The sequence below is a fragment of the Hibiscus syriacus genome, unplaced genomic scaffold, assembly GCF_006381635.1.
Source record: "Hibiscus syriacus cultivar Baekdansim isolate YM2019G1 unplaced genomic scaffold, ASM638163v2 tig00111543_pilon, whole genome shotgun sequence".
NCBI classification, from domain to species: Eukaryota; Viridiplantae; Streptophyta; class Magnoliopsida; order Malvales; family Malvaceae; genus Hibiscus; species Hibiscus syriacus.
In genome coordinates this window covers 555,440-578,680 of record NW_024063116.1, presented here as the reverse complement: position 1 = coordinate 578,680, position 23,241 = coordinate 555,440, and the positions used below count along the sequence as shown (strand labels likewise).

Below are 23,241 nucleotides of genomic sequence, written 5' to 3'. Positions count from 1 at the left end.
AAACAGTAACATCACTCGTTAACCTTCCGTGACGAGGCGAAAGCTTGATCATGGAGAGGAGAGGAGAGGAGAGGAGAGGAGAAAGCTTTTATTGTTTTGGTCCTTTTACTGAACTTGCAACTGGGCTGTGTAATCCCGGTTTCTTTTACCTGTTGTGGTTTATTTCAACGGTTGAGCTTGTAGAACTTTTCATCTAACAGTTGATTTTCATTTGCCCTCATGGGAACCCACATTAAGGGCTCCTTTAGAATTTTACAAGTTGAGCCCAATAGAAGAGCCTAGTTATTTTAGGAAAGCCCAATTTTCAGTTATTTGAGGTTGTCCTTGTTTCGCTACTTCTTCCAGGAACAGACCCTTCAATTATAGCTCTCTCCAAATAGAGTTTGGAAAATAGAAGTCAGAAATTGTTAACATTCTCAGATTCGATTCATTACTCTCATCGAGAAAGAAAAATGGCTTCAACATTTAGCGGCGATGAAACTGCTCCTTTCTTCGGTTTCCTGGGTGCCGCTGCTGCCCTCGTTTTCTCCTGTAAGCAATTTAGATAATCGGTCTTCCTTAAAAATATGATTTTTTCTTCTCTCTTTTATCTCTGAGGATCTGTGGGGTTTGGATTTTGATTGGATGTGGCAGGTATGGGAGCCGCTTATGGGACCGCGAAAAGTGGGGTTGGTGTGGCGTCGATGGGTGTGATGAGACCAGAGCTGGTGATGAAGTCGATCGTCCCCGTGGTTATGGCTGGTGTGCTCGGTATTTATGGTTTGATTATTGCTGTAATCATTAGTACCGGAATTAACCCAAAGGCTAAATCTTATTACCTTTTCGATGGATATGCCCATCTCTCTTCTGGTCTCGCTTGTGGACTTGCTGGTCTTTCCGCTGGTATGGCTATCGGGATCGTTGGTGATGCTGGCGTTAGGTAATGCTTTTTATCTCTGTTTAACCATTTCAGCTTATGTTTACTTGCTTTATTCTTCATGATCATGTCAGTTTTGCTGCATTTTCTCTATAGAAAGTTGGTAATATGTATGGGGTTTTTATGTTAATCCTGAAAAGTAAGCCCTTTTTCCTTGATTGTTTAGATCCAGCTTAGGAGAATTTTAAGTAGGATCTGATTTAGGACATGAACAGAGTTGAGATGATGTAGGCGTTATTATGATTGTTGGTAATGAAAGAATAATGTAATTTAAGCATTATTCCTGTTATATATCCCCTTAAACTAGTACTATATGTTAGTTTTCTTTTTGTAGAGCTAATACCCAAAATTGAGATGCTGTTAGGGTGAATTATGATTGGTTGGGAAGGAAAGATGAACATAATTTGAGCACTATTATTGTTATATGTCCCCTTAAACCAGTGCTATATGTTATTTTTCATTTTGTCTAAGTTGGTATTCATTAGTGCCGTTGATGATTTGTTGCTTTATTTTTGCAAGTACAATTACTTTTAAATTCTTGTCTTATTGTGTATTGGATTTTGTTGAGCTAATGCCCACATTGAGATGCTGTTAGGGTGAATTTTGATTGGTCAGGAAGGAAAGATGAATGTGATTTAAGCATTGTTATTGGTGTATATCCCCTCAAACCACTGCTACATGTCTATGTCGGTATTCATTAATACTGTTGTTGATGATTCGTTGCTTTATATTTGCAAGTAGTGTCACTTTTAAATTCTTGTCATATCATGTAGTGGATTTTGTAGAGCTAATGCCCAAATTGAGATGCTGTTAGGGTGAATTATGATTGGTTGGGAAGGAAAGATGAATGTAATTTAAGCATTTTTATTGTTTTCTATCCCATAAATTAGTTCTATATCGTGGTATTGAATTATTATTGCCTTAGGCCTTGAACTAAATTGAGATGCTGTAACGGTTCTTATGATTGTTGGAAAAGAAAGGTTAATGTAATTTAATTTTTTTTATTATAATCCTCTTAAACTAGTGATATATGTTATTTTTCATTTTGTGCTAGATGATATTTATTAGTACTGTTCTTGATGATATGATGCTAATATTTTTGCAAGTAGTATCACTTTGCAACTTGTCTTATCATGTAATTGGATCTTGTAGAGCTGATGCACAATTGAAATGCCGTTAGGGTATTGGTTGAGAAGGAAAGATGAATGCAGTTTAAGAATTTTTATTGTTTCTATCCCTTAAACTAGTACTATATCACTGTCATGTTTGTGCGCTCGTATTCAAGCTGTTTAAGTCGATATTCGTTATTACTTGTGTTGATGACTTTTGTTTCATTTTTGCAAGTAGTATTACTCTGAACCCCTTTTTGCACTATTGGATTTTGTATAGCTAATGTAGAAATTTAGATTCTGTTAGGGTACTCACGAATTATGATTGGGGAGGAGAGACGAATATAGCTTAAGAATTATTATTATTTTTGCAATTGATATTTCTTTGAAACTCGTCTTATCGTTTAATTGGAATTTGCAGAGCTAATGCACAACAGCCAAAGCTTTTTGTTGGGATGATCCTCATTCTTATCTTTGCTGAGGCATTGGCACTATATGGCTTGATTGTCGGTATTATTCTCTCTTCTAGAGCTGGTCAGTCCCGAGCCGAGTGATGGAAGGCCTAATGACGACTCGGCGGCTTTTGTGGTTGGCTTTGCTTCCTGAATAGTTCAATTCTTTTGCTGGTCAGAAGTATATGAGTTTCCCTGGTAAAGTATTTTCTACATAAAATTTCTTGGCTGCCATGCTAGCCTTTGAGCTTTTCTACAGAGTGAGAAATTCGAAGGGGCTGATGATAGTAGATTAGATATATATTAGTTGTTTCAATAAAATTTGTAAAACTTCGTTTCATTTATAAAGTCGTGTACTTGTAGACTTGCTGCTTTCATTAGTTCTTTTGCTTGTTTAATTTTTTCATTGTTTCGAAATGCCGAGTTTGGTGCGACTATTTTGAGCCCCTGCTATCTGAACTCTATATGATGGCTTGCATTAGGGGTTTACATTTTCAACAGATATTATTCATATGAAATTTAAAATATCAAAATATTTAGGTTACTAGAATCTCTAGTAATTTGAATCTGATCCTAAAAAAAATCAGATACTTGATTTTTTGGATTTGATATTTGAATATCTGATTTTAATACATAAACTTTCAATTTTTGCAAAACTTAAAGGATATTAAGGTGCAAAACTTAACGGGGTATTAAAATGAAACAAAAACTAAAGTTTGAGTACTAAAATGAAATAAAAGCTAAACTTTACGTATAGTTTTAAAAATTTAAAAGTTTAGGTATTAAAATAAATCAAAATTGATAGCGGATTAGTGTCTTAGTGATTACTCAAACTCTAAAAGTTAAATTTTTATGACTTTTGAATAATCTAAAATTAGAATTTAGGTGATTAGTATTTGATTTGATTATTATTTATTTTAATATCTAAAATTTAGATCGAATCAATATATTAGATTGGTCGGATCAGATTTTTTTTTACACAGCTTGTATTGCATGTGAAAACAAAATCTTATTTGATTGCCGTGCTTTAAGCTTATCAATACACAAAAAAAAAATTAAATGGCATGAGATAACTGTTTCTGCAATCTTTTTTCTGTTTCTGGGAAAAAAATATAGGGTCTAAGCAACAAGGTATTGAATATGAAATTCAACATCACTGTGTTACCTAAAATAATCTGTGCATAGAGATTAGATCTCAAATTGAACAACTATAATTGCAAGTTACCTAGATGGAAATAAAATGGAGTAGTGTTGGGTTTTAGCATTATGAATGCATATTTCAGTAGGCTTAGCTGTCACAGCAAGCTTCAAATATTTGTCTTCTTTGGGACCCTTTTAAAACAGGTTTGGTTACGCTGCTTGATTAATCAAGGTGTTGTTTATCTGAGTCAAGATTCTGTGTAGAACCTGAGGAATCCTGACGTTCTCTAGAGACTAGAATGCAAATTACTCGTCTCTGTCGTGATGCTTGACGAATCAATGCAACGAAAAAAACGAAAAACGCGATGATCAGACTGCCTCAAAGTTCAATCTGGTGTGAGGAATCATGGAAGCTGTATCATTGTATAGAATGCTATTCAATGTGAAACTTAGCACTTAAAAACACTTGCATAAAACCTTGAGCACAATTGAAACAAGACTACATTCTCAAAATTTCGAGCTGACTTATGGATGAGCCTGGACAGTACTGATTCACTTTATTTTTCTCTGGGTTGAGTTGAGCACATATTATTTTGTTTTGATTGAGTTGAACTTGAAAGTGCCAGCCAACTACTCTTATATGCAAGCAAATGGAGGCCCATGATGTGAATTTATCAGGATTCTTCATTGTAAAAGAAAAAAAACTAGGGCAGCATAAGCATTACATGCCATAGGCACTTAAATTTTTTCATGAAAGCTTTTTAATTTATAGCTCATCTGCAGGTAGGTAGGAGATTTTGTGTTCCTTGAATACCCAGATGGGTTCCACTCGGCATTGTTGTATTTATGCTTGTAGGATATTTCTCTCTCACCTCACCCTCCTCATCATCATGCTCCATGTTAGACATAGCTGAGCGGTTCAAATGATTGTAACCGAAGTAGTTAGTAGTTGAGGTTGATAATATTATTAGATTGTTATACGATTCTGTTAGATTAGTTAACTGCAGTTATTGTAGTTCTGCTAGCTGTATAAAAACAGCATACAGAAATGTAACTCAAGTATTCTAACATAACTACAATAACTGCAGCAAACTAATCTAACAGAATCCTATAACAGTTTAACAATATTACCAACCTCAATTACTAACTCCTTCAGTTACAATCATTTGAACCGCTCAGCTATGTCTAACACTCCATAATCATTGACGGTTTCATTGTTAGAGAAGATTCTTTGGGTAAATAAAACCATTCTTTGCCTCCTAAGTTTTATCATATTGAATCTAGCTAGTTACCGGTTAAGGTTAAAAAAGAAGTTACATGACATCACTGTAGTCCTCTTTTGACAGTGACGAATCAACAAAAAGTACAAGTAAAAAAATAAATAAGGTGATGGCAGAAAAAGTTACATGCTGCAACAGCCTGTTCTGCTTTGCACATGCTACTCAATAGCTATGCCATCCTTGCATTATTGAGCTATTGGTTGAGACAGGAAAGGGCCCCGTATTTTTACCATTTACTACCCCTAGCAAATTTACCCCCTCTCTAGTTAAATTTTAATCCTTTTGGTTGGAAATGGACTTTATAGGGAAGGGGAAAACTGTTGTGTTTTGATGTCATGACCCGATTGAATGTTGTGGGGCTTCTGAACTCGCAACCCATAAATACACACCGTGGCTCTGACCCTCTGTAACTGTCCCATCCATTATTTTCATCTCTACTGTTTTCCTTTTTTAAATTTTAGGCTGATCCGGTGGGACCCAAAACCCGAATGCATCATCATTTATTTATATTTTTCATGACACCCATCGCCGTACAGAGGTGTGGTGTTTTTTTTTCTTAAAAAAGCATTAGAGGCCTTGAATTTTAAAAAAAATTAATCTAGTCTTTATTTTTTTTATTAATGTAACCTTTCAACTCGAAAAAAAAATTAATGTAATATTTTGACTAATATTTTTTATCGTTGACAAACGTCTACGTTACTTTATGCTGACATGATACATCAAACATCTCAAAGTTATATTTTTAGCGATCAATTTGGTCATTTAACTCACAAAATAACTCAATGTGACCTTTTAACTAAGTTTAATGTTGTTATAAATGAGAAAATTACAATATTCATCACTCAATTATCTTCTTTCTCCCATTTTAATCAATTATAGTGTTGAAGACAATAGGTGTATTAGGCTATTAGCTTTGTATTCAATCGTAAAATAATTTTATATTTAAAATTTTATATTTAAATACTTGAGAATTCACATATCTAAATAATTTCTCACAAGCTTTTAACATTACTCATATTTGTATTCATATAGTTACATGTTTGTATGACTTTTTTATATTTTTATAATCTTAACCCTCGAATTTGTTTTATTGTAGTTCAACATTTGTTTGTGTTACTACCACTTGAGTAGAAGAAACATTTTATAATACCTAAACTGAAAAATAATATTCAAAAAGTAATAAATTGAATAATTATTTTAAAATAGGATGTATTTGGAACGGCCTACCTTACTTGCTCAAATGCTTGTTTGGAAAACGTCAAATTCCGACGATCTCAAGGGTTCTGACGCCAACTTCGCCTCTTCCCAATGATTCTCCCAACGGCTACTTCTCCCCATCCCTCGATTCTTGCCACGTGGCTTTTCCAGTTTAGGCGTCATACCTTTGGCGGGATTTTATCCACCGGGACAGTAGCACTTTACCCTTTTAAAAAAACGCACAAAATTAGGGGGCGAAAAGAATGACTTCTTTTGTTGAAGTAATTCTATTACAAAATCAAATTAAGCCTAAAATATATCAATCTGGGGAAGGTAGAGAGGTTGGATCAGGTGAAGATGGAATCTCTGGTCCAACTCTGCATCCTTCCAACATGAAAACGATGTCCGCCATGGCTGGCCTATCAAGTGGCTCGGATGCTATGCAAAGGAGTCCCACTTTGACCCCTAACAAGAACTCTTCCCACTCTGATGATTCAGGGTCTAACTCAAGCAGCCCCGACTCCAGCAACTCCGAGATCTGCCCTTTCTCCAATTGCTTCTTCACCCATTTCACAATGTCCTCGTTTTGGTTAAACATAACCGGTTTTCTTCCGGCAAGGATTTCCAACAGTACGATCCCGAAGCTGTACACATCGGCTTCTTTGGTCGGTTCACCTGTTATAACAGCTTCTGGTGCTACGTAACCTAGACTGCCAACCGGGGTTGAAGACGACGAAGCTTCTGCTGGGGTTGCTATTATGAGTTTCTCGAGTCCGAATTCGGATAAATGAGCTTCGAAATCGGCATCGAAGAGGACGTTTTGTGGTTTGACATCACCGTGAACGATCGATAAAGAGTGTAAAAATGCTAGGCCACGAGCAATGCCAAGGGCAATCAGATGAAGCATTGGCCAGTTGAGCATATGTCCCTCTTGTTGAGATGCTTCTTGGAGGAGGGTAGCTAGGTTCCCATTAGGAATGTAGTCATAAACAAGGAGTCTTAGATCGGGAGGGCCCACATAGTATCCCCTTAGGACTGTTATGTTTCGATGCCTTACCTTCCCAAGCAATTCGGCTTCTTTTCTAAAGGTAGCTTCATCAATCGACCCATCGACGAGTCGACGGATAGATAGAACCATTCCATCTTGAAACGTTGCCTTGAAAACAAGTCCATTTCTTCCCCGACTCGGGACATTTTCCTCATCAAATTGCCTCGTCGCTTCGAGCGTCTCCGATAGAGTTATCTTGTTATTGAACATAACTAGTTTCGGACCTCCATTTTCACCACTTCCATGGCTCCGGCCAGCTCCTGAACATGCATGAGCCGGACTCCTCTTCTTCTCCCCAGTTGCCCATCCTCTCAGCTTCTGCCACCACCGTATAAGGCTGTAAATATATCCACAACAAAACAATGCAAAAATGCAAGCCCCGCCAACAACCATAGCAATCAATAGAATCAGTTTTCTCTTGTTTCTATTTCTTTCATTTGCACATTCTCTTAATGGCATACCACATAGTTCTGCATTATTTGAAAACAGAGAAGCATCATTGAACCGAGAACCGATTGCTTTCGGAATCTCACCCCTGAGATTGTTTCTCGACAAATTAAAGTACTTCAAACTACACATGCTTGAAAAACTTAATGGAATATATCCACTCAATCTGTTCGAAGAAAGATTCAAACTTGTTAAGTTGGACAAATTTGACAATGAACCTGGTATGGTACCTGAGAACTGATTTCCATCTAACAACAAAGTAGTCATGGAGGAGCACTTGGAAATTTGCTCTGGGATTTCACCATCTAACTTATTGGAACTCAAATCAAGCTCTTTTAAATGAGACAACCGAGAGAAATCACCTGGCGCGTTGCCCTTCAATCGATTCGAACGAAGCTGAAGCACTTCAAGATCAGAACAATTACCAAGCTCCACCGGTATCGTACCCAAAACTCGATTGTGGGACAAGGAAAGCACAACTAATGAGTGCAAGAAACCATAGGTGCTTGGAATCCGACCAGTGAATTCATTGGAGCTAAGATTCAAGGATTTTAAACCAACCAAGCTGCTAAAACCTTCAGGAACATCACCAGATATCCTGTTTTCTTCTAAAGCAATGACCTGCAAACTTGGCAACCCAAAAAGTTCAATAGGCAACTCCCCGGAAAGCTGCTGCTTACTCAAATCAAGAGATTTTAATTTCATCAAACTCCCTATAGTTCCAGGAATCTTCCCTGAAAATCCGCAAGCACTTAAATTTAAAACCACTAAACTAGATAAATCTGACAACCATTTAGGAATTCCCCCAGAAAATTTGTTGTGACTGAGGTTTAAAGTTGTTAAATTGCCCAACTGAATTATATCTCCCGGCACAGTCTCGGTCAAGTTATTTCCACTCAAGTTCAGCATTTCAAGTCCTGAAATGTTCCCAAACCCAAACGGAATTGAACCGGAAAATAGATTTCTTCCCAAAGATATGCTTTTCAAGCTCCTCAGTTGACTTAAAAAGGCCGGTAATTTACCAGAAAACTGGTTTCCTTCAAAATCAACCACCTTTAACGAACTGCATTGAACGAGTTGATTAGGGACCGAACCGTTTAGAGAGTTGTTGGCCACTCTAAGTTCTTGCAAGTTGAAAAGGTTTCCGATTTCGACCGGTAGTAAGCCAGTAAAGAAGTTTCCAGAAAAATCCAAAATTCTCAACGTGGTCAAACTGGTCAACCAAGATGGAAACTCGCCATGGATGTGATTCTCGTTAAAGTCCAAAACCTCCATAACCGAATCACAACTTCCATTATTTCGCGGCTTAACAAGTTTCGTGAACTCATTGAATCCCAGCTGAACAATCCTCAACGACGCCGTTCTGCTCCCCGGTGATGTACAGAAAATGGTTTCAGGAACCGGGCCGGAGAGTCCGTTACGCGATAATGCAAGCACTTCAAGATTCGGAACCGCGACGATACTTCCCGGAAGTAATCCTTTAAGCTGGTTGTCTTCAGCGCTAAAATGCACCAAAGAAGAACAGTTTGCAATAACCGAAGGCAACGTGCCGTACAACTGGTTCGAGTCGAGCCAGAGGTACTCCAGTTGTTGGAAATTTCCGATGCCCGCCGGAACTTCACCGGAAAACCGGTTGTATGAGAAGTTGATGAGTTGTAGTTGAGACTGGACCGAGAAATTCGACGGTATTTCCCCCGAGAAATCGTTCGAGGATAAGTCCAGGTACCGAAGGGACGGCGCAATTACGGCGGTGATTCTACCGGAGAGATAGTTATGAGCTATATTCAGGACTTGTAAGTTGGTGAGGTTGAAAATGGAAGGCGGCAGTTTCCCGGAGAAGGAATTGTACTGGAAGTAAACCGCGCGTAAGAGAGCGCACTGAGAGAGAGAGTCAGGGATGGAGCCGATAAAGTTGTTAGAATGGAGGCTTAACTTGCGTAGCTCACGTAGGTTGTTTAACTGATCAGTGAGTTGGCCACCGAGTTGAAGACGAGGCAAGAGGAGCTCGCGGACACGGTGGTTGTAACAGACAATGCCACGCCAGTCGCAGGGAGCTGACGGTGTCGAGTCGTCCCAGCCATCGAGAGAGCCAAGTGGGTCGCTGAAAACGCTCCGTTTGAATGACGTCAGCGCTCGGATCTCAGATAAAGTGAGGGTGCTGTGAGTTTGGGCGTAAGAAGAAGAGAAAAGGAGGTTGAAGGTGAAGAGCGTTAGGAAAGAAAGAAGGACAGCCGTTACTTCCATAGGAGGAATGGGAAAGTGGAGAGCTTTAGAAATGGTGGAGGAAGAGAGGCAGCGTGTGCTGCCACATACTCACACTCAACATTTGAAGCTTGATACAAACGACGACCACAAAGGTTTATTCTTTTACTCAATACTCTACCTTTTCTATTATTTCTATATTCGTTAACGCATGAGGGAAGCATTAATCGAACCATAAACTGATTTCTAGCTTTTAAAACACTTATGACATGTTGCTGCATGAGTCTATATAATAGTCTAAAATGTAGCTGTTGGTTGGAGTAGAATATATCTGTCCAATTCCAAACCCACGCTCCCTCGTCCCCACAATCAACAACAATACAAAAATAAAGGAAGGAAACATTTGGTCATTGGAAGTTTAAAAGGTTCGAGGTATCAGTATTTAACCAAAGAGATGACTAATTTGTTCATTGGCTTTTATTTGTTTCATCAAAGATTTGAGGGTTTCTTTGTGTTCAAGTTGGTTTCCTTTTTGCCCTTGTTTTCTGGTTTTTGGACCTTAAAATCTGCAAATTCAATTTTGCTTTGCAGAAAACAAGAAGCCGATGCCAATCATTTTTCTTTTAAGATGGCAAACGATTAAATGATGCATTCAATGTGCATTATCACAATAACATTCATTCAGTTCTCAAGTATTCATTCAATGTGCGTCATCATTCATCAAACTCCCAACCAGAACAGAAGTTTTTGCATGGAACAATGATGATATTCACATTTCTCTTCATCAATAACATGAGCAGTAGTTTTATACATAAAGAAACTAATTTAGGACTGGTACGCAATGCATAAATATTGTGGGATGGATGGATGAACACGCAGTATTCAATTTTTATAAACCTTTTTGATAGGACCACAGGTAATAGCAGTTTTGAGATATATACATATAGATTCCCAAACTTCATGTAAAAGCTTGAGAAAGGCAAGTCATCTTGTTTACAGGGAGGGACAAAGAAATGATTATCTCCATCAATTTACTTAGTTTCTGTTTATTATTAATTTTGGATGTTATATAATTAAGCATTATATTATTCAAAAGAAAGGGAAAAAATTAAGTACTAGCAATCATTGATGCACAGTGCTTGTGGCTCCATCGCATAAAGGAGTTCCGATGCCGGGACTTGGAGCCGGGTCTTTCGGGTGAGAGCCAAATATTCTAACCAACTGGACTACAACGGATTGTTGAGGATTTTGAATTTAAAATTATATTTGTTCGTTTTGTATGGTTATTGTTTATTATGAGCTTTCCAATAGTCTAATTCCGGGTTTGGTATCTTTACCGTACAAAAATTTCGAATTTAGTCCCTATAATTTCATTTGACATAAATTGATAATCTAATTTAACCATTTCAAATAACGCGGTTAAATATTTCAGTTATAATGTTAAAATAGATTTCAATCTTAAAAATACTTGGTTTAATACACACACACAAAATCTAAGACAGCATGATGAGCTAGAACGATTCTTTTTGTTTAAAGAAAATTTTTTTTGGATTGCGATCATATGCAAGTATTTTAATCGAAAGTCGAAACTGTTAAAATTATTAATTATCTAAATTAATTAACTGATAGATAAAATTAAGCACATGAATCAACTTCCAAATTCAAACATATTAGAGTGACCGAAACCATAGTTGATACTTCAAGTGTAAATTAATGTGTTTCAGCTTAAGATACTAGACAGCCTTTCTGAAAAGGGAGTTGTTATAGCTTAGCGGTGGCAGCCACTCCAAAAGGATGAAATTTCCAATAAAATTTGAAAATAATCCGGGCTTCTTTTGAAAAGAGAAAGTGTGTTTGAGAATTATTTTAAAATATATATTATTTATTATAGTGTAGGTGAAATTTTCATGAAAAAAATAATGAGCTTTACAAAATATATTAAAAAAACATAATTGATCACGTGAATTGAAAAAATATATATATGAAACTTTTTATGTTCTTATGACAAATTTTAATTATTTATTATGTTTTATGAAACTCATCATTTCTTCGTAATGAATTTTATGAATACAATAATAAATAATTTAGATCCCAAAATAATTCTTAAATATATGTATTTTCTAAAATGAGTTTTTTTTTTTTTTTTGTTAAAAGAAATTCTATGTCAGTATCTTAACAGAGATTGTTAAAGCTGTTAAATATCTGAATTAATTAAGTAACAACTATTTATAGATTAAATTATGCTAAATTAAGCACATGAACCAAATTCCAAATTTGAACACAATAGAGTGACTGAAACCACAACTTTGATACTTCTTCAAAGTGTAAATTCAGCGTAACATAGGTAGTAGATAGCTTTTGTGGGAACAGTTGATTGTTGTATACTATTAATATCATTGTTGCATCATGCATGATGAGGGGACTGATGGAGCAGCTGAAACTGGGTTTTATGCGAATATGGTCTACTAAAATTGCCCCATCCACAATGTTATTCAATACGCGTACAACGTGTTGCAGTGGAAGCAACTCTTGAAGAATCAACCTACTATTAGTAGTAATGTTCATCGTGTATTAAGCAAACAAAATCCCTTCATTCCATTGTTATATCTTCAAATACAATAATAAGGAAAATATGTATATATATTGAATCTATTACTAAAATCCTGATCAACTTTACATGCAACTTGCGATTTTATATTAAGAGTTAGAAAGAAATGTGAAGATTTGACCACCTAGATTGTGTTGTGCTCTCTACCTTCTATAGCAAAGGAGGAAGTACGTTCTTCCAACTGGTGGATTTTCGGGCTACGGATCTGGGCAAGATGCTGAGCCCGACTACCTCCTTGGGTGCTTGACCCGGTTCTGCAAACCCTAGCAACTTCGCCACTAGTGCTGCACTCTCTTTCACATGCCCCATGTCCTGCGTCTTTGTCCATATACGATGCGATAGTTGTAAGCTCCTCTGCTTTGTGTTCAACCCGATTCCCCACTTCTTGTACAGTTCCTCTTTCTGTTTTTTCGAGAACATCTTTTGTATTTGCTTGCACAACATTTTCCTCTCACGACCCAAATCCTTCGCACTGCCACCACACAAGAAATTCGCTTCAATTCATTCGGCTCAAATGCTTCCTTGTTTTTAAGTTGCATATTCCCATGGCTCACACTTGTTCAAGGGTTACTTCTAAGCTAGTTTCAAATTTTAATCAATTTTGGATTTAAATTATTTTGAGTTTAGTTTCGAACTATTTTTAGTTCAAGTTCGAGGTTCAAATCATTTTGAATTCTAATTAATTCATGTCATTTCATAGTTAAACCATTTTGGGTTCTTATTTAAGACTCCTCTTTTAGGTTTGGTCACTACAACTTACAAGCTCTATTCATTTAAATTGTATTTATTTTAGGCTCTAATCATTTTAGATAATTTATTTGAACCAGTTTTAGAATCAAGTCAATTTGGGTTTGGATTGGACATGTTAACATTTTATAATTAAATTGGATTGAATCAAAGTTGGGTTAGAATAGATCATTTGTTTCTTGAGAGGAATTAGTCTAGAGCTAAATGTGCATTGTACTGTTCCAACTTACGAAATCTAAAATTCACCTTGAAGCTGCAGTGTCAATTGGGCAATCTTTGAAACCATTGCTTCCCAATGGCATTGAGCTCTTTAGAAAAGACAACCTTCTGAACTCTACCTCCATATAAATGGAATCAGAAGGGTCGCCTTTGAAAAGCATGATGAAATATGTTCTATGGATTAAAGGTACATTGCATGCATCCCAAAGTTCGATTATCTTTCTCTGCAAATTCTCGAATTCAACGGGCCAACTAGAGTGCAGTTTAACGGAATCGTTACTTTCTGCGGAATTCTCGGTCTTATCATTGGTTTCAGCTGCCTATCATACATATATCATTCAAACGAAAAAACGACAGATGTTAGTACCCAATAATCATCTGTAATGAGCTATAAATATGTAAAATGAATCATACTTGGTCTTCTGGGAACCTAAATCATAAAAAAGATTGATATCGATATAAAAGACGTATTTCATGTGAAAGAATAAGAAAAAATGAAGAAAGGAATGAGGTTCATCACCAATTTCTTATCAATTTCTGCTTCTGGTTGCGTTTTTGTCTCGCTGCCTCCTTCAGAAAGATCAGTGGCACAGGTAAATGAATTTTGAGAACGACTCCTGGACATCTCTCCATTTCTGTTGTCACCTTTCAGTTCAGAAAGCTTACGGGAAAGGGCTATTGCTTTTTGAAGGAAGTCCTTTTCAACTGTTGTGGAAGTGGGTATGCTTTCATTATGTTGTGGGTTCTCAGAGTTAGGTGAAGATGGCACAGTTGTGATAATCGCCCTGCAACTTCTGCTTCTACTCATGGTCGTGCCACCATAGCTAGTTCTATCTAATGCAGAAGGCGAATCCCCTATAGAGACTAGACATTTGATGGTCTTCTGCAGCTCCTGTATTTTTGTTTCAGTGCCTTGATAGTTTCATCTTTATAAACATGATCTGATTTCAAATATTCCTTTTGGGGGGATGATACTACATATTCTTCTTTCATGGGCTTAGTCATGTCTAATTTTCCTTCAATACCCTCAGGAGCACTGAGGGATACCTTCTCTTCCTCTTTCTCAGGAATAGCTGATAAATGATCAGCTTCTATTTCCTTGATAATGGACTCCTTCATGGCTGGTTTCCCTTCCTGTTCCTCGGAACCAATTGATAATTCTCCTTCATTCTTCTCAGAAATCAAAGAGGAAACATCTGCTTTTTCATTCATCTTGATGTTCGAGTCCTCGAATTCAATGCATCGAACTTCCTTGCAGTCATCTTCAAACTCTTCACCCACATTTAGAGCAACCTCATTGAAGCCGTTGCTTGTATCAGGTCCAGCCAATAATGGAGTGATGCCATCGGGATGGTATTCCTCTTCATAGCTCTCTAGAGGAATCAGATATTGGTTGTTGGTCATAGGCACATTTGGTGCAACAGTATACCTGTGCTTTCTGTAATCCACAGTAGAAGGAGCATTGACCACTTTAAATGAATTTGATGATGAATATTCTGCACTCGTTAGCATTTGAACTTCTCTAACTGATAGTAGCAAATTTTCAACTCGCGATTGAGCAAGATCACGTTGTCGAGTCAATTCTTCTATCTCTTTGGTCATCTGTAAATTCTCGAAAGAGAAAAAGCAAGGTTAACGAGATTAAATCGTTTAACTGAGGGCATCCTGCAACTTGCTTTATCTTATTTTAGTAAGTTCTTTTTATTTCTCTTTTGGACAACAGAAGTTAAACATACAAGTTCCCAAAATCACCTGTAGAATCTATACAACAAATCTAGTGATAACTACAGAAAGCCAGGTTTTATACTGATATTTACTTCTATTTTTCCTTAGATGTAAGATATCATGCTTAAATGAATGGAAATGGCGAAGTCGTATAATCACCTGCTCAATGAGTTGCTCTTTCTCTCTCAACAAACTAGCCATATCAACTTTGAGGGGTGATGCGCCCAAGCATTTCATTTCGTTCTCCAGTCTAGCCAATTCTCTTTGCAATTGCTTTACCAAAGCCTTATCTGACATAACTAAATTCACTTGTGCATTGGTTGTTACCTTTTTAGCACAGCTTGCAAACGAGAGAGTGTTTCTCGATTGTTCAACATGAGTACGATCAGGACTCATAGTGCAAATGATGGCTGTTCTGGCATTGCCTCCTAAGGCATTCTGGAGTATGCGTGTTAGCTTAGAGTCTCTGTAAGGTACATGACTATTTCTTCCTTTGCTGCAAAATACATTGCCATGTAAATTGGCCATACACAATTTACACTATGTTTATGAGTTAAGGATACAGTCTATAATATTTGTTTCAAAAAAATTGAAAAAAAAAGAAATTATTCAACCTTAGTTTGCGAATCACAGTTCCAAGAGTTAATAAACTTCGATTTATGTGGCAGCCTTCTTTCAATCTTGCACCAGCTGATAAGGTCTGAGAGGCACGCTCGCTTCCAGCTAAATCAATAAAATTCTGCAAAAACAAAAACCCAGTTAGACTTTCCTTGTCCTCCAGCTTACTACTTACGATTTTAAATTGAATAGTATTTGCTTCTGCGTCACTTCATTGATTCGCATCTGAAACAAGACGAGTGCTTTTTCTGTAGAAAGTTAACAATATTATACCACGGAGGCAGCTAGAACGCTTGAATTTTTGGCTCCAGCATATTCACGAGCAGAACTTTCAGCTGTCTGGAAATAACATCATTGAACGCAGCTATAAGACTGGCACAACATAGATAAAGCAAGTTTATTCAAGTTAGGATGCCTACCAGCCGCAAAATCTGATGTGATCTCGAGCTAGTTTCATTCAAAGCGGTCTCTCCTATCTGCCTTTGAGCTGTTAAAAATATGCCAAAATGCACATAAAATGTCACCAAGTGAAACAAAGAACATGAGATGGACCAATGGTGTTTTATAAACACTTGACCTTCACAGATTGAAAGGAGCTCCTGAAGATGTTCCTTGTCTGTTACAGTTTCCTCAGTTAGTCTCTCCACAACGGTTCCCCTCTGTTGAAGTGAAAACAACGCTATAGAAAGGTTAATACTCATGCAAAATGACGACCAGAAAGATAAAAAAAAGGGGGAACTTTTGACCTCTGGATCATCTAGGAGTCTGAGTGGGGTAGTATCCGAGCTAAGGAGGTCTCTCACAGCTTCATTATATATCTCCATGGCAGAGAACTTCACCAAAAATTCTCTTTCTTCATGCTAAATATTGATCAGAACCAAACGTCACTTCCAAGCCACATAAAAGTCTGAAAAGATGATCCAGAATTTATCATTACCCTTTCTATGTAATCATATATATCCGCTACGGCATAATCAGTGATCCCCCTCATCGTATATGTCTTTCCACTGCTTGTCTGCCCATATGCAAAAATGCTCGCTGAATAAAATACAAAAATTTACATTACTATATGGCTATAGATACCTAGAATTTTTTTTGGGGGGGGGGGGGTTGAAGAAGAAGATTACTCACAATTAATACCATGTAGTACTGAAAGTGCTACGTCTTTAGCTCCTTCCTCGTACACTTGACTCGTAGGGCAGTCACAGTCAAAAACTCTGTCTACTCATAAAAAAAATTGAGAAAATTACAATGATTAGAAGTCAATCTCAATTCTCAAATAAAAGAAAACAAAGAACAAAGAACTGCCTGTGTCTGGTCTAGTCCTTTGAATCTTGTCATGTGTGCATAATATGAAATTGTCCATTAACCTTGAATACATCTCCATGAATTTGGACCCTACATCCTAACACACAAGAATGCATTCCAGATAACAGATACCAATTGTTTAACATTGATGAACTTTTGAATACTCAAACAAGACAATTCCTAATTATGCATTGACAACATGATGCAAGGAGGCTTGGGGTCCTAACAGTTTAATAATTAAAACTCAAGCAAATCTTATTCACAATGGACGATGAGGGAAATGCTTACCAAATGTGTAAGCGGCAGGGTACATGGCGCGTTCAGGCAAGGTGTTCTTGAAAACGATGGTGTCATTGTTAATGCATTCCCAATCAGATGTACCGTTCCGCGCTCTCTCTTTATTGTTCAATGGCCTTACTCTAACAGACACCAAAATTCTCTCCCCTTGTTCTTGAATTAATTCCGCTTCCTCACTCATTGTTCCCGTTTCTCTCTTATCCTAACCCTTCTATTTTTCTTTCTTTCTGAACCTCCCTAAAGTTCCCTTTAAACGCACCGTATCTATGCTTTAGAATCAGAAATCATGTCGTCCCTCCGCTTCCAAGCCTTTTTCTCTGTTGTTCCACCTCTCGGGACAAATTTCAAATACTTGTATGTCCCATTAATTCTTCCAAATCAAAATCGTAAGAATAATATCAATATTAATATGATAAATGAGAAGCAATTAAAAAATTTGAACATAGAAATGAAATTAACGCGATTTGAACAATCCTCTTACCGAGGCGCCTCGATTCAAGAATCGAAACATGAAGAGAGAATCATATCGAAACGCTTCAACTCTCAATTCAAATCAATCAACAGTCTGTCAGTAAAGAAAAAGGAAGAGAAATGAAAAGAAGGAATGAGGGTATACAAAACTTGAAATTCTCTCCCCTTCTTATTAAGAATGAACCCAAAAACGTTCTGAAAGCAGCTAAAAATGGATGAATCAAATCCCGCGAATTCTGAGAAAAACAAAAAGAAAGAAACAAATGATTAACTCAGCTAACAGTTAAAACCTTATCTCTATCTCTCTGACATAACATTTCGTTTTGCGTAAGAGAAAGAGAGTTGAAGAAGAAATTGACAATACTGGCAATGCCAACGCTAAAATGCAATGGCCGTTATTCTTTCCCTCTCTCTGTCTTGGATCCGTACCGACCTTTCAAAAATAACGGCTGATTCTAATTATAATATGAACATGCACAATTACTGTTTTCACCTTACCATCTCTGAGCTTTTATTTTAAATTTTTTTAAGGGTAAAGTATATAAATGGTCACTGAACTTTTAAGATACTTGCATTTAGGTTCCCCAACTTTTAAAACTTGCAATACAGTTACCAAACATTTAGTTCATTTTCAATATGGTCCCCGACGTAACGGTCGTTTCACTTCCGTTAGTGTAAATTATATAAATGATCACTGAACTTTTCAGGCACTTGCATTATGGTCCCCAAACTTTTAATACTTGCAACACAATCATCAATTACATTCTCAACCCCAAATTCATAATCTATCCTCAAATTCATAATCTATCCTCAAAATTTGTCATAACAAATTAAACTTGAACCAACAACCCTAAACCCTCAAACATAACCATTTCAAAAATATTTAACCAAGTATAAGTGAACAATAAGTGATTATGTTGGTCATGTTGGACCTAAATACTCAATTCAGTTTATAAAATAGTTGACTAAAAAAAATTCGATTTGAGTTTATAAAATTTAAATCAAATCAAATTGAATTGAATTTTCGAGTTTATATTTAAATTTAATTATAAATATTTATCATATTATGATATTATTTTATTCTAATTCAGTTCAGTTTATAAAATAGTTGACTCGAAATTTTTTCAATTTGAGTTTATAAAATTTAAATCAAGTCGAATTGAATTGAATTTTCTAGTTTCTGTTTAAATTTAATTATGAATATTTATAATACTATAATATTATTTGATTCTAATTTAAATAGTTTTTTAACCATATACAATACAGATATTTCTTCATATTTTTCTATATGTGATATACATATATCATACAGAGTCAAGGGACTTGACTCAAACTTAAAAATTAATCCACTAATTACTAAAAATTTTGAGATATTCGAGTTGTATTTTACAACTCGATTTTAACTTGAAATTTTTTAAGTTGGGTTTATGAAATTACAATTCAAAGTCAATTTGTATCAAATTTTTTGAATCAATTCAAGTCGAAAAATATTTTTTTCGAATCGAATTGAGTAGTGTTCACTTATAGTTGGTTAAATCTAACTTTTAAATCCTAAACCCAAAATAATCACTTATTGTTATGGTCCCAAAATGAACTAAATGTTGTTGATTATGTTGGGTTAATTGGTGGGGAAATTTAGTATTTAGGGTTATATTTTGAAGGTTTAGGGTTGTGGCTTCAAGTTCAATTTGTTATGGTAGATTTTGAGAATGGATTATGAATTTGGGGTTGGTCATGTAATTAAAGTATTTTTGAAATTTGAGGTTTATAATATAATTGAAGTATTTTGGAATTTGGGGTTTAGAATGTAATTGATGACTGTGTTGCAAGTTTTACAAGTTGGGGGACCTAAATGCAAGCTTCTGAAAAGTTCAGTGATCATGTATATAATTTACCCTAACGAAAGTGAAACAATCATTATGTCGAGGACCATATTGCAAATGAACTAAATGTTTGGTGATTGTATTGCATGTTTCAAATGTTGGGGACCTAAATGCAAGCATCTTAAAAGTTCAGTGACCATTTATATACTTTACCATTAAGATAATTGTGTTTGTAACATATCGGTTCAAAGAGAACGGTAAAAGAGAATGTTGTTTTTAGATATTTTATTTGAGCGCATGTGTCTATAGTGTGTATATGCATTATTAATGGTTAAAAAAAATTCTAAATATGATCAACAAAAAAATTATGTTCGTAATCACTCCAGACATTTAAAAGAGTAACATTAGAAATATTAGACACCTACTTTGAATGATGTAAAGTAATATGAATACTATATATGAATTTATAATATTTTTTGAATAGTCTAAGATTATAAGATAATATTCATTTAGTATCTTTTTTAATCATTGACAACACATATACTCCGTAAGAAAACAAGTATCCTTTGATCATTAGGAACATTAATGAGTTCTAAATTTATAATATTTACACACACAAATACGAATGACAAAAAATAAGATAAGCACAATATAAATACATCTAAGTTGGAATTGGTGTTTCGAGGGAAAATCAAGTTAGTATTTGAAACAAAATAATTAATAGACCTAACTATTTTATTAATTTGTTCAATAAAAAACTATTTCACTCATAAATGATAATATAAAAGTAGAAGACTAAATTATGTCCAATTGAAATATACATACTTAATCCTAGGTTTAAGCATGTTTAGACTTGGGTCAATAATTTCAACGAAGTAAGCCTCAAAAATTACCAAAATATAAATTTGGTAAATGACATTGTGTATGTATCACTATCAATCCATTCTGGAGTCAAATTTTGTATATAAATTTTGTTAAGCAAGATCCAGTAGGCAGTACTGGTTTTTTTTGTCCCAATACCCCATGCGGGTCAATTATTTAGGGTATTAGGCTAACTTATAAATTATTTTGGGAACTACGACATTTTCTACAGTTCACACCGAACTCGTTATCTTGAAGTGATGATTTTCTAATGTTTTAATGGGTGAGTCCCACGTGGACCATTAAATTATTGGTTTTATTAGGACTCATCACGTCGAGGTGACGAGTCTATTAAAAAAATATTTTTTGTTAAAAAATTTAATTTAGAAAATTAAAAATGGGGGACGAGCCATTTGAATTAAAAAATAGTCGTTTCAAGCCGTTTGTCAACGGTCATATGAAACTCATCACCTCGAGGTAACGAGTTTTATCGGCTAAAAAAAATATAGTCATTGGAATTTGGGTATAAATAGGGGTTTGGGGTTTTGATTTCTCATCGAACCCTAAATCTAAAAACAATTGAGAAAAAAATTCGACTGTCTGTGCAAAATCCCAAAAATGGCTTCCCGAGCAGAGATGTTGCACCTCGACAACGTCCATGTTTAATCAATTGAAGTCCCACCGGAAGGATAAGGGAGTATTCGTCAGCGCGGGATGACTTCAAAATATCTGTATAAACGGATGTTGATATATCTTCAATAATTCGGTCTTTATCCAGCCATATTTCTACGTGGCTTCAAGGTGTACCCGATGTTGATTGAGGCTCTAATCGAATGTTGGTGGCCTAAGACGCACACTTTCCATTTCCCGAGTGGTGAAGTGACGATTACCTTGGAAGACGTCGCATCCCAACTCAGTGTTCCTATCAGTGGAGACCCAGTGGTAAAGCAGAACTTGTACGACCCCTCGACATTGGTGTATCAAGTTTTGGGAAAGTGGTAGCCATCAAATGTCATGGAGGGCTATCGGGTAAGAATCACGTGGTTGGAGTCCGACTTTAAAGTAACGATGGACTCTACAGAGAACGACGTTATTTTTGCGTCCCGGACATATCTTCTCCAACTTATCAGAGGGATATTATTATCGGATAAATCCGATAATTTGGCGCATACACAATATTTACAAATATTAGATGACTCCGACAAGTGTTGCAGAACCAGTTGGGGCTCGGTGATTTTAGCATTTCTATACCGGAGCTTTTCAAGGCATCTGTTGTCGAGCATGGTCGAAAAGTTGACATAGCAAGTTGTCTGATATTGCTATAGTCTTAGGCATGGTATTAGTTCCTGTTTTTTACGCCGATTACAACAACCCCTCGAGTTTCCTCTTACCGGAAGGTAAATTTCTAACATTATATTTTAAATTTGATAAACTTAATTAATTTTTTACTCTAGTTTTTAATTTTTTTTAAATATTTTAGATGGCACCATAAAATAATCGATACGAAGTTATCAGGTGTCACTGTAAAAAATGTAGGGATGATGATCAACATTGCCGATCGATATGCGGTATACAAATTTTCTTTTATTATTTTTTTAAAAAAATTAAACTTTTTATATATTAACTTTGATATTTAATATTTATAGTTTTCTTTCCTTCCGTATATTGATGACGAAATCCGCCGATTATTGCAGCGGGATTTTTTTGAGGGGTCTAAGTTATGGTGTGTTGTGACGTCGTTACTACATTTTGTGATTGTGGAATGGCATGCCGCTGATAGAGTGTTGCGACAGTTTGCGTCATATCAGCCGATTCCTACGGATATCGTTGAAATGGATGCACACCATAGAATCGATATACGTGGGAAACATTCAAAAGATTGGCACACTGCCTACATCAAGCATTGTAATCAACGTCACCTATCGATCCCCCGTGTTATGAGATTACATCGTTGGACCTTGATTTCTATCATTCTCCCTATCTCATAAATTACGAAGCAAATGAAAAACCATATCTCACAACAATAGAATAGAGGGAAGAATGGGAACAAAATCATGTCAGATTTCTCAAGTCCAAGTCAAAGAAGAAATCATCGGCGTCATCATCTTCTTCAACATATGCATCTGAAGATTATTACCATACATCTGAAGATTATTACCATGCATCTCAGGCTAGTTTTGGTTTTCATACCTCATATCATACTTCAAACATGACTTGGCCGACTTAGGTTGGACATTCATGGGATGCAATCCAACACACATCTATGGTACACGAAGATGCGGGTCAGGGTGAGCGTGATCACTTCGTATATTGTCAATGAAGTCGCCAAGTCGAATCAATAACGACTTTGATGGTGTCAAACCCCATAAACACATCCCTGTATTTCGAAGGTGCGTCTGAGAGTGTGCTGAGTACACCTCAATTTTTTTAGCAACTAACCCAAGATGCAGTCGATAAAGACGACGTCGATGACGATCAAGACGGACGATCCCGTCGTACTCGACGAGCTCTGCGGCATTATCATTCGACAACTCCTCGGCATCGACAATAACTAAGGAAATGTAAATAAATTATAATAGATTGTAAATAATTTTTTTACTTTGTAAACAATTTTATCTTAATAAAAATTTTAAATTTTTTTCTTACTTAATTTATTTTTAATTTTTAGTCGATGGAACTCGTCACCTCGAATTTGACCGTTGACAAATGGTTTGAAACGACTATTTTTTTTAATTCAAATGGACTCATACCTCGAGGTGACGAGCCCCTATTT

The 23,241-nt window shown here is 36.0% G+C and overlaps 2 protein-coding genes and 1 pseudogene across 2 annotated transcripts; 1 reads left to right on the top strand and 2 right to left on the bottom strand.

Annotated features, from left to right (window-relative positions):
- The first annotated feature begins 270 nt into the window (after positions 1 to 270).
- Positions 271 to 2,854, top strand: LOC120164858 (V-type proton ATPase subunit c2). The gene is made up of 3 exons (XM_039174498.1): positions 271 to 531; positions 634 to 919; positions 2,447 to 2,854. The coding sequence occupies exons 1-3, from the start codon at positions 453 to 455 to the stop codon at positions 2,577 to 2,579; spliced, it is 498 nt and encodes a 165-aa protein (XP_039030429.1). The 5' UTR covers positions 271 to 452; the 3' UTR covers positions 2,580 to 2,854.
- Positions 2,855 to 6,406: 3,552 nt separating this feature from the next.
- On the bottom strand, positions 6,407 to 17,514 carry LOC120164842 (annotated as a pseudogene).
- On the bottom strand, positions 6,414 to 9,833 carry LOC120164843 (probable LRR receptor-like serine/threonine-protein kinase At4g36180). Its single transcript, XM_039174488.1, has one exon. It carries the CDS (start codon positions 9,831 to 9,833, stop codon positions 6,414 to 6,416), a length of 3,420 nt encoding a protein of 1,139 aa, XP_039030419.1.
- Positions 17,515 to 23,241: the final 5,727 nt, after the last annotated feature.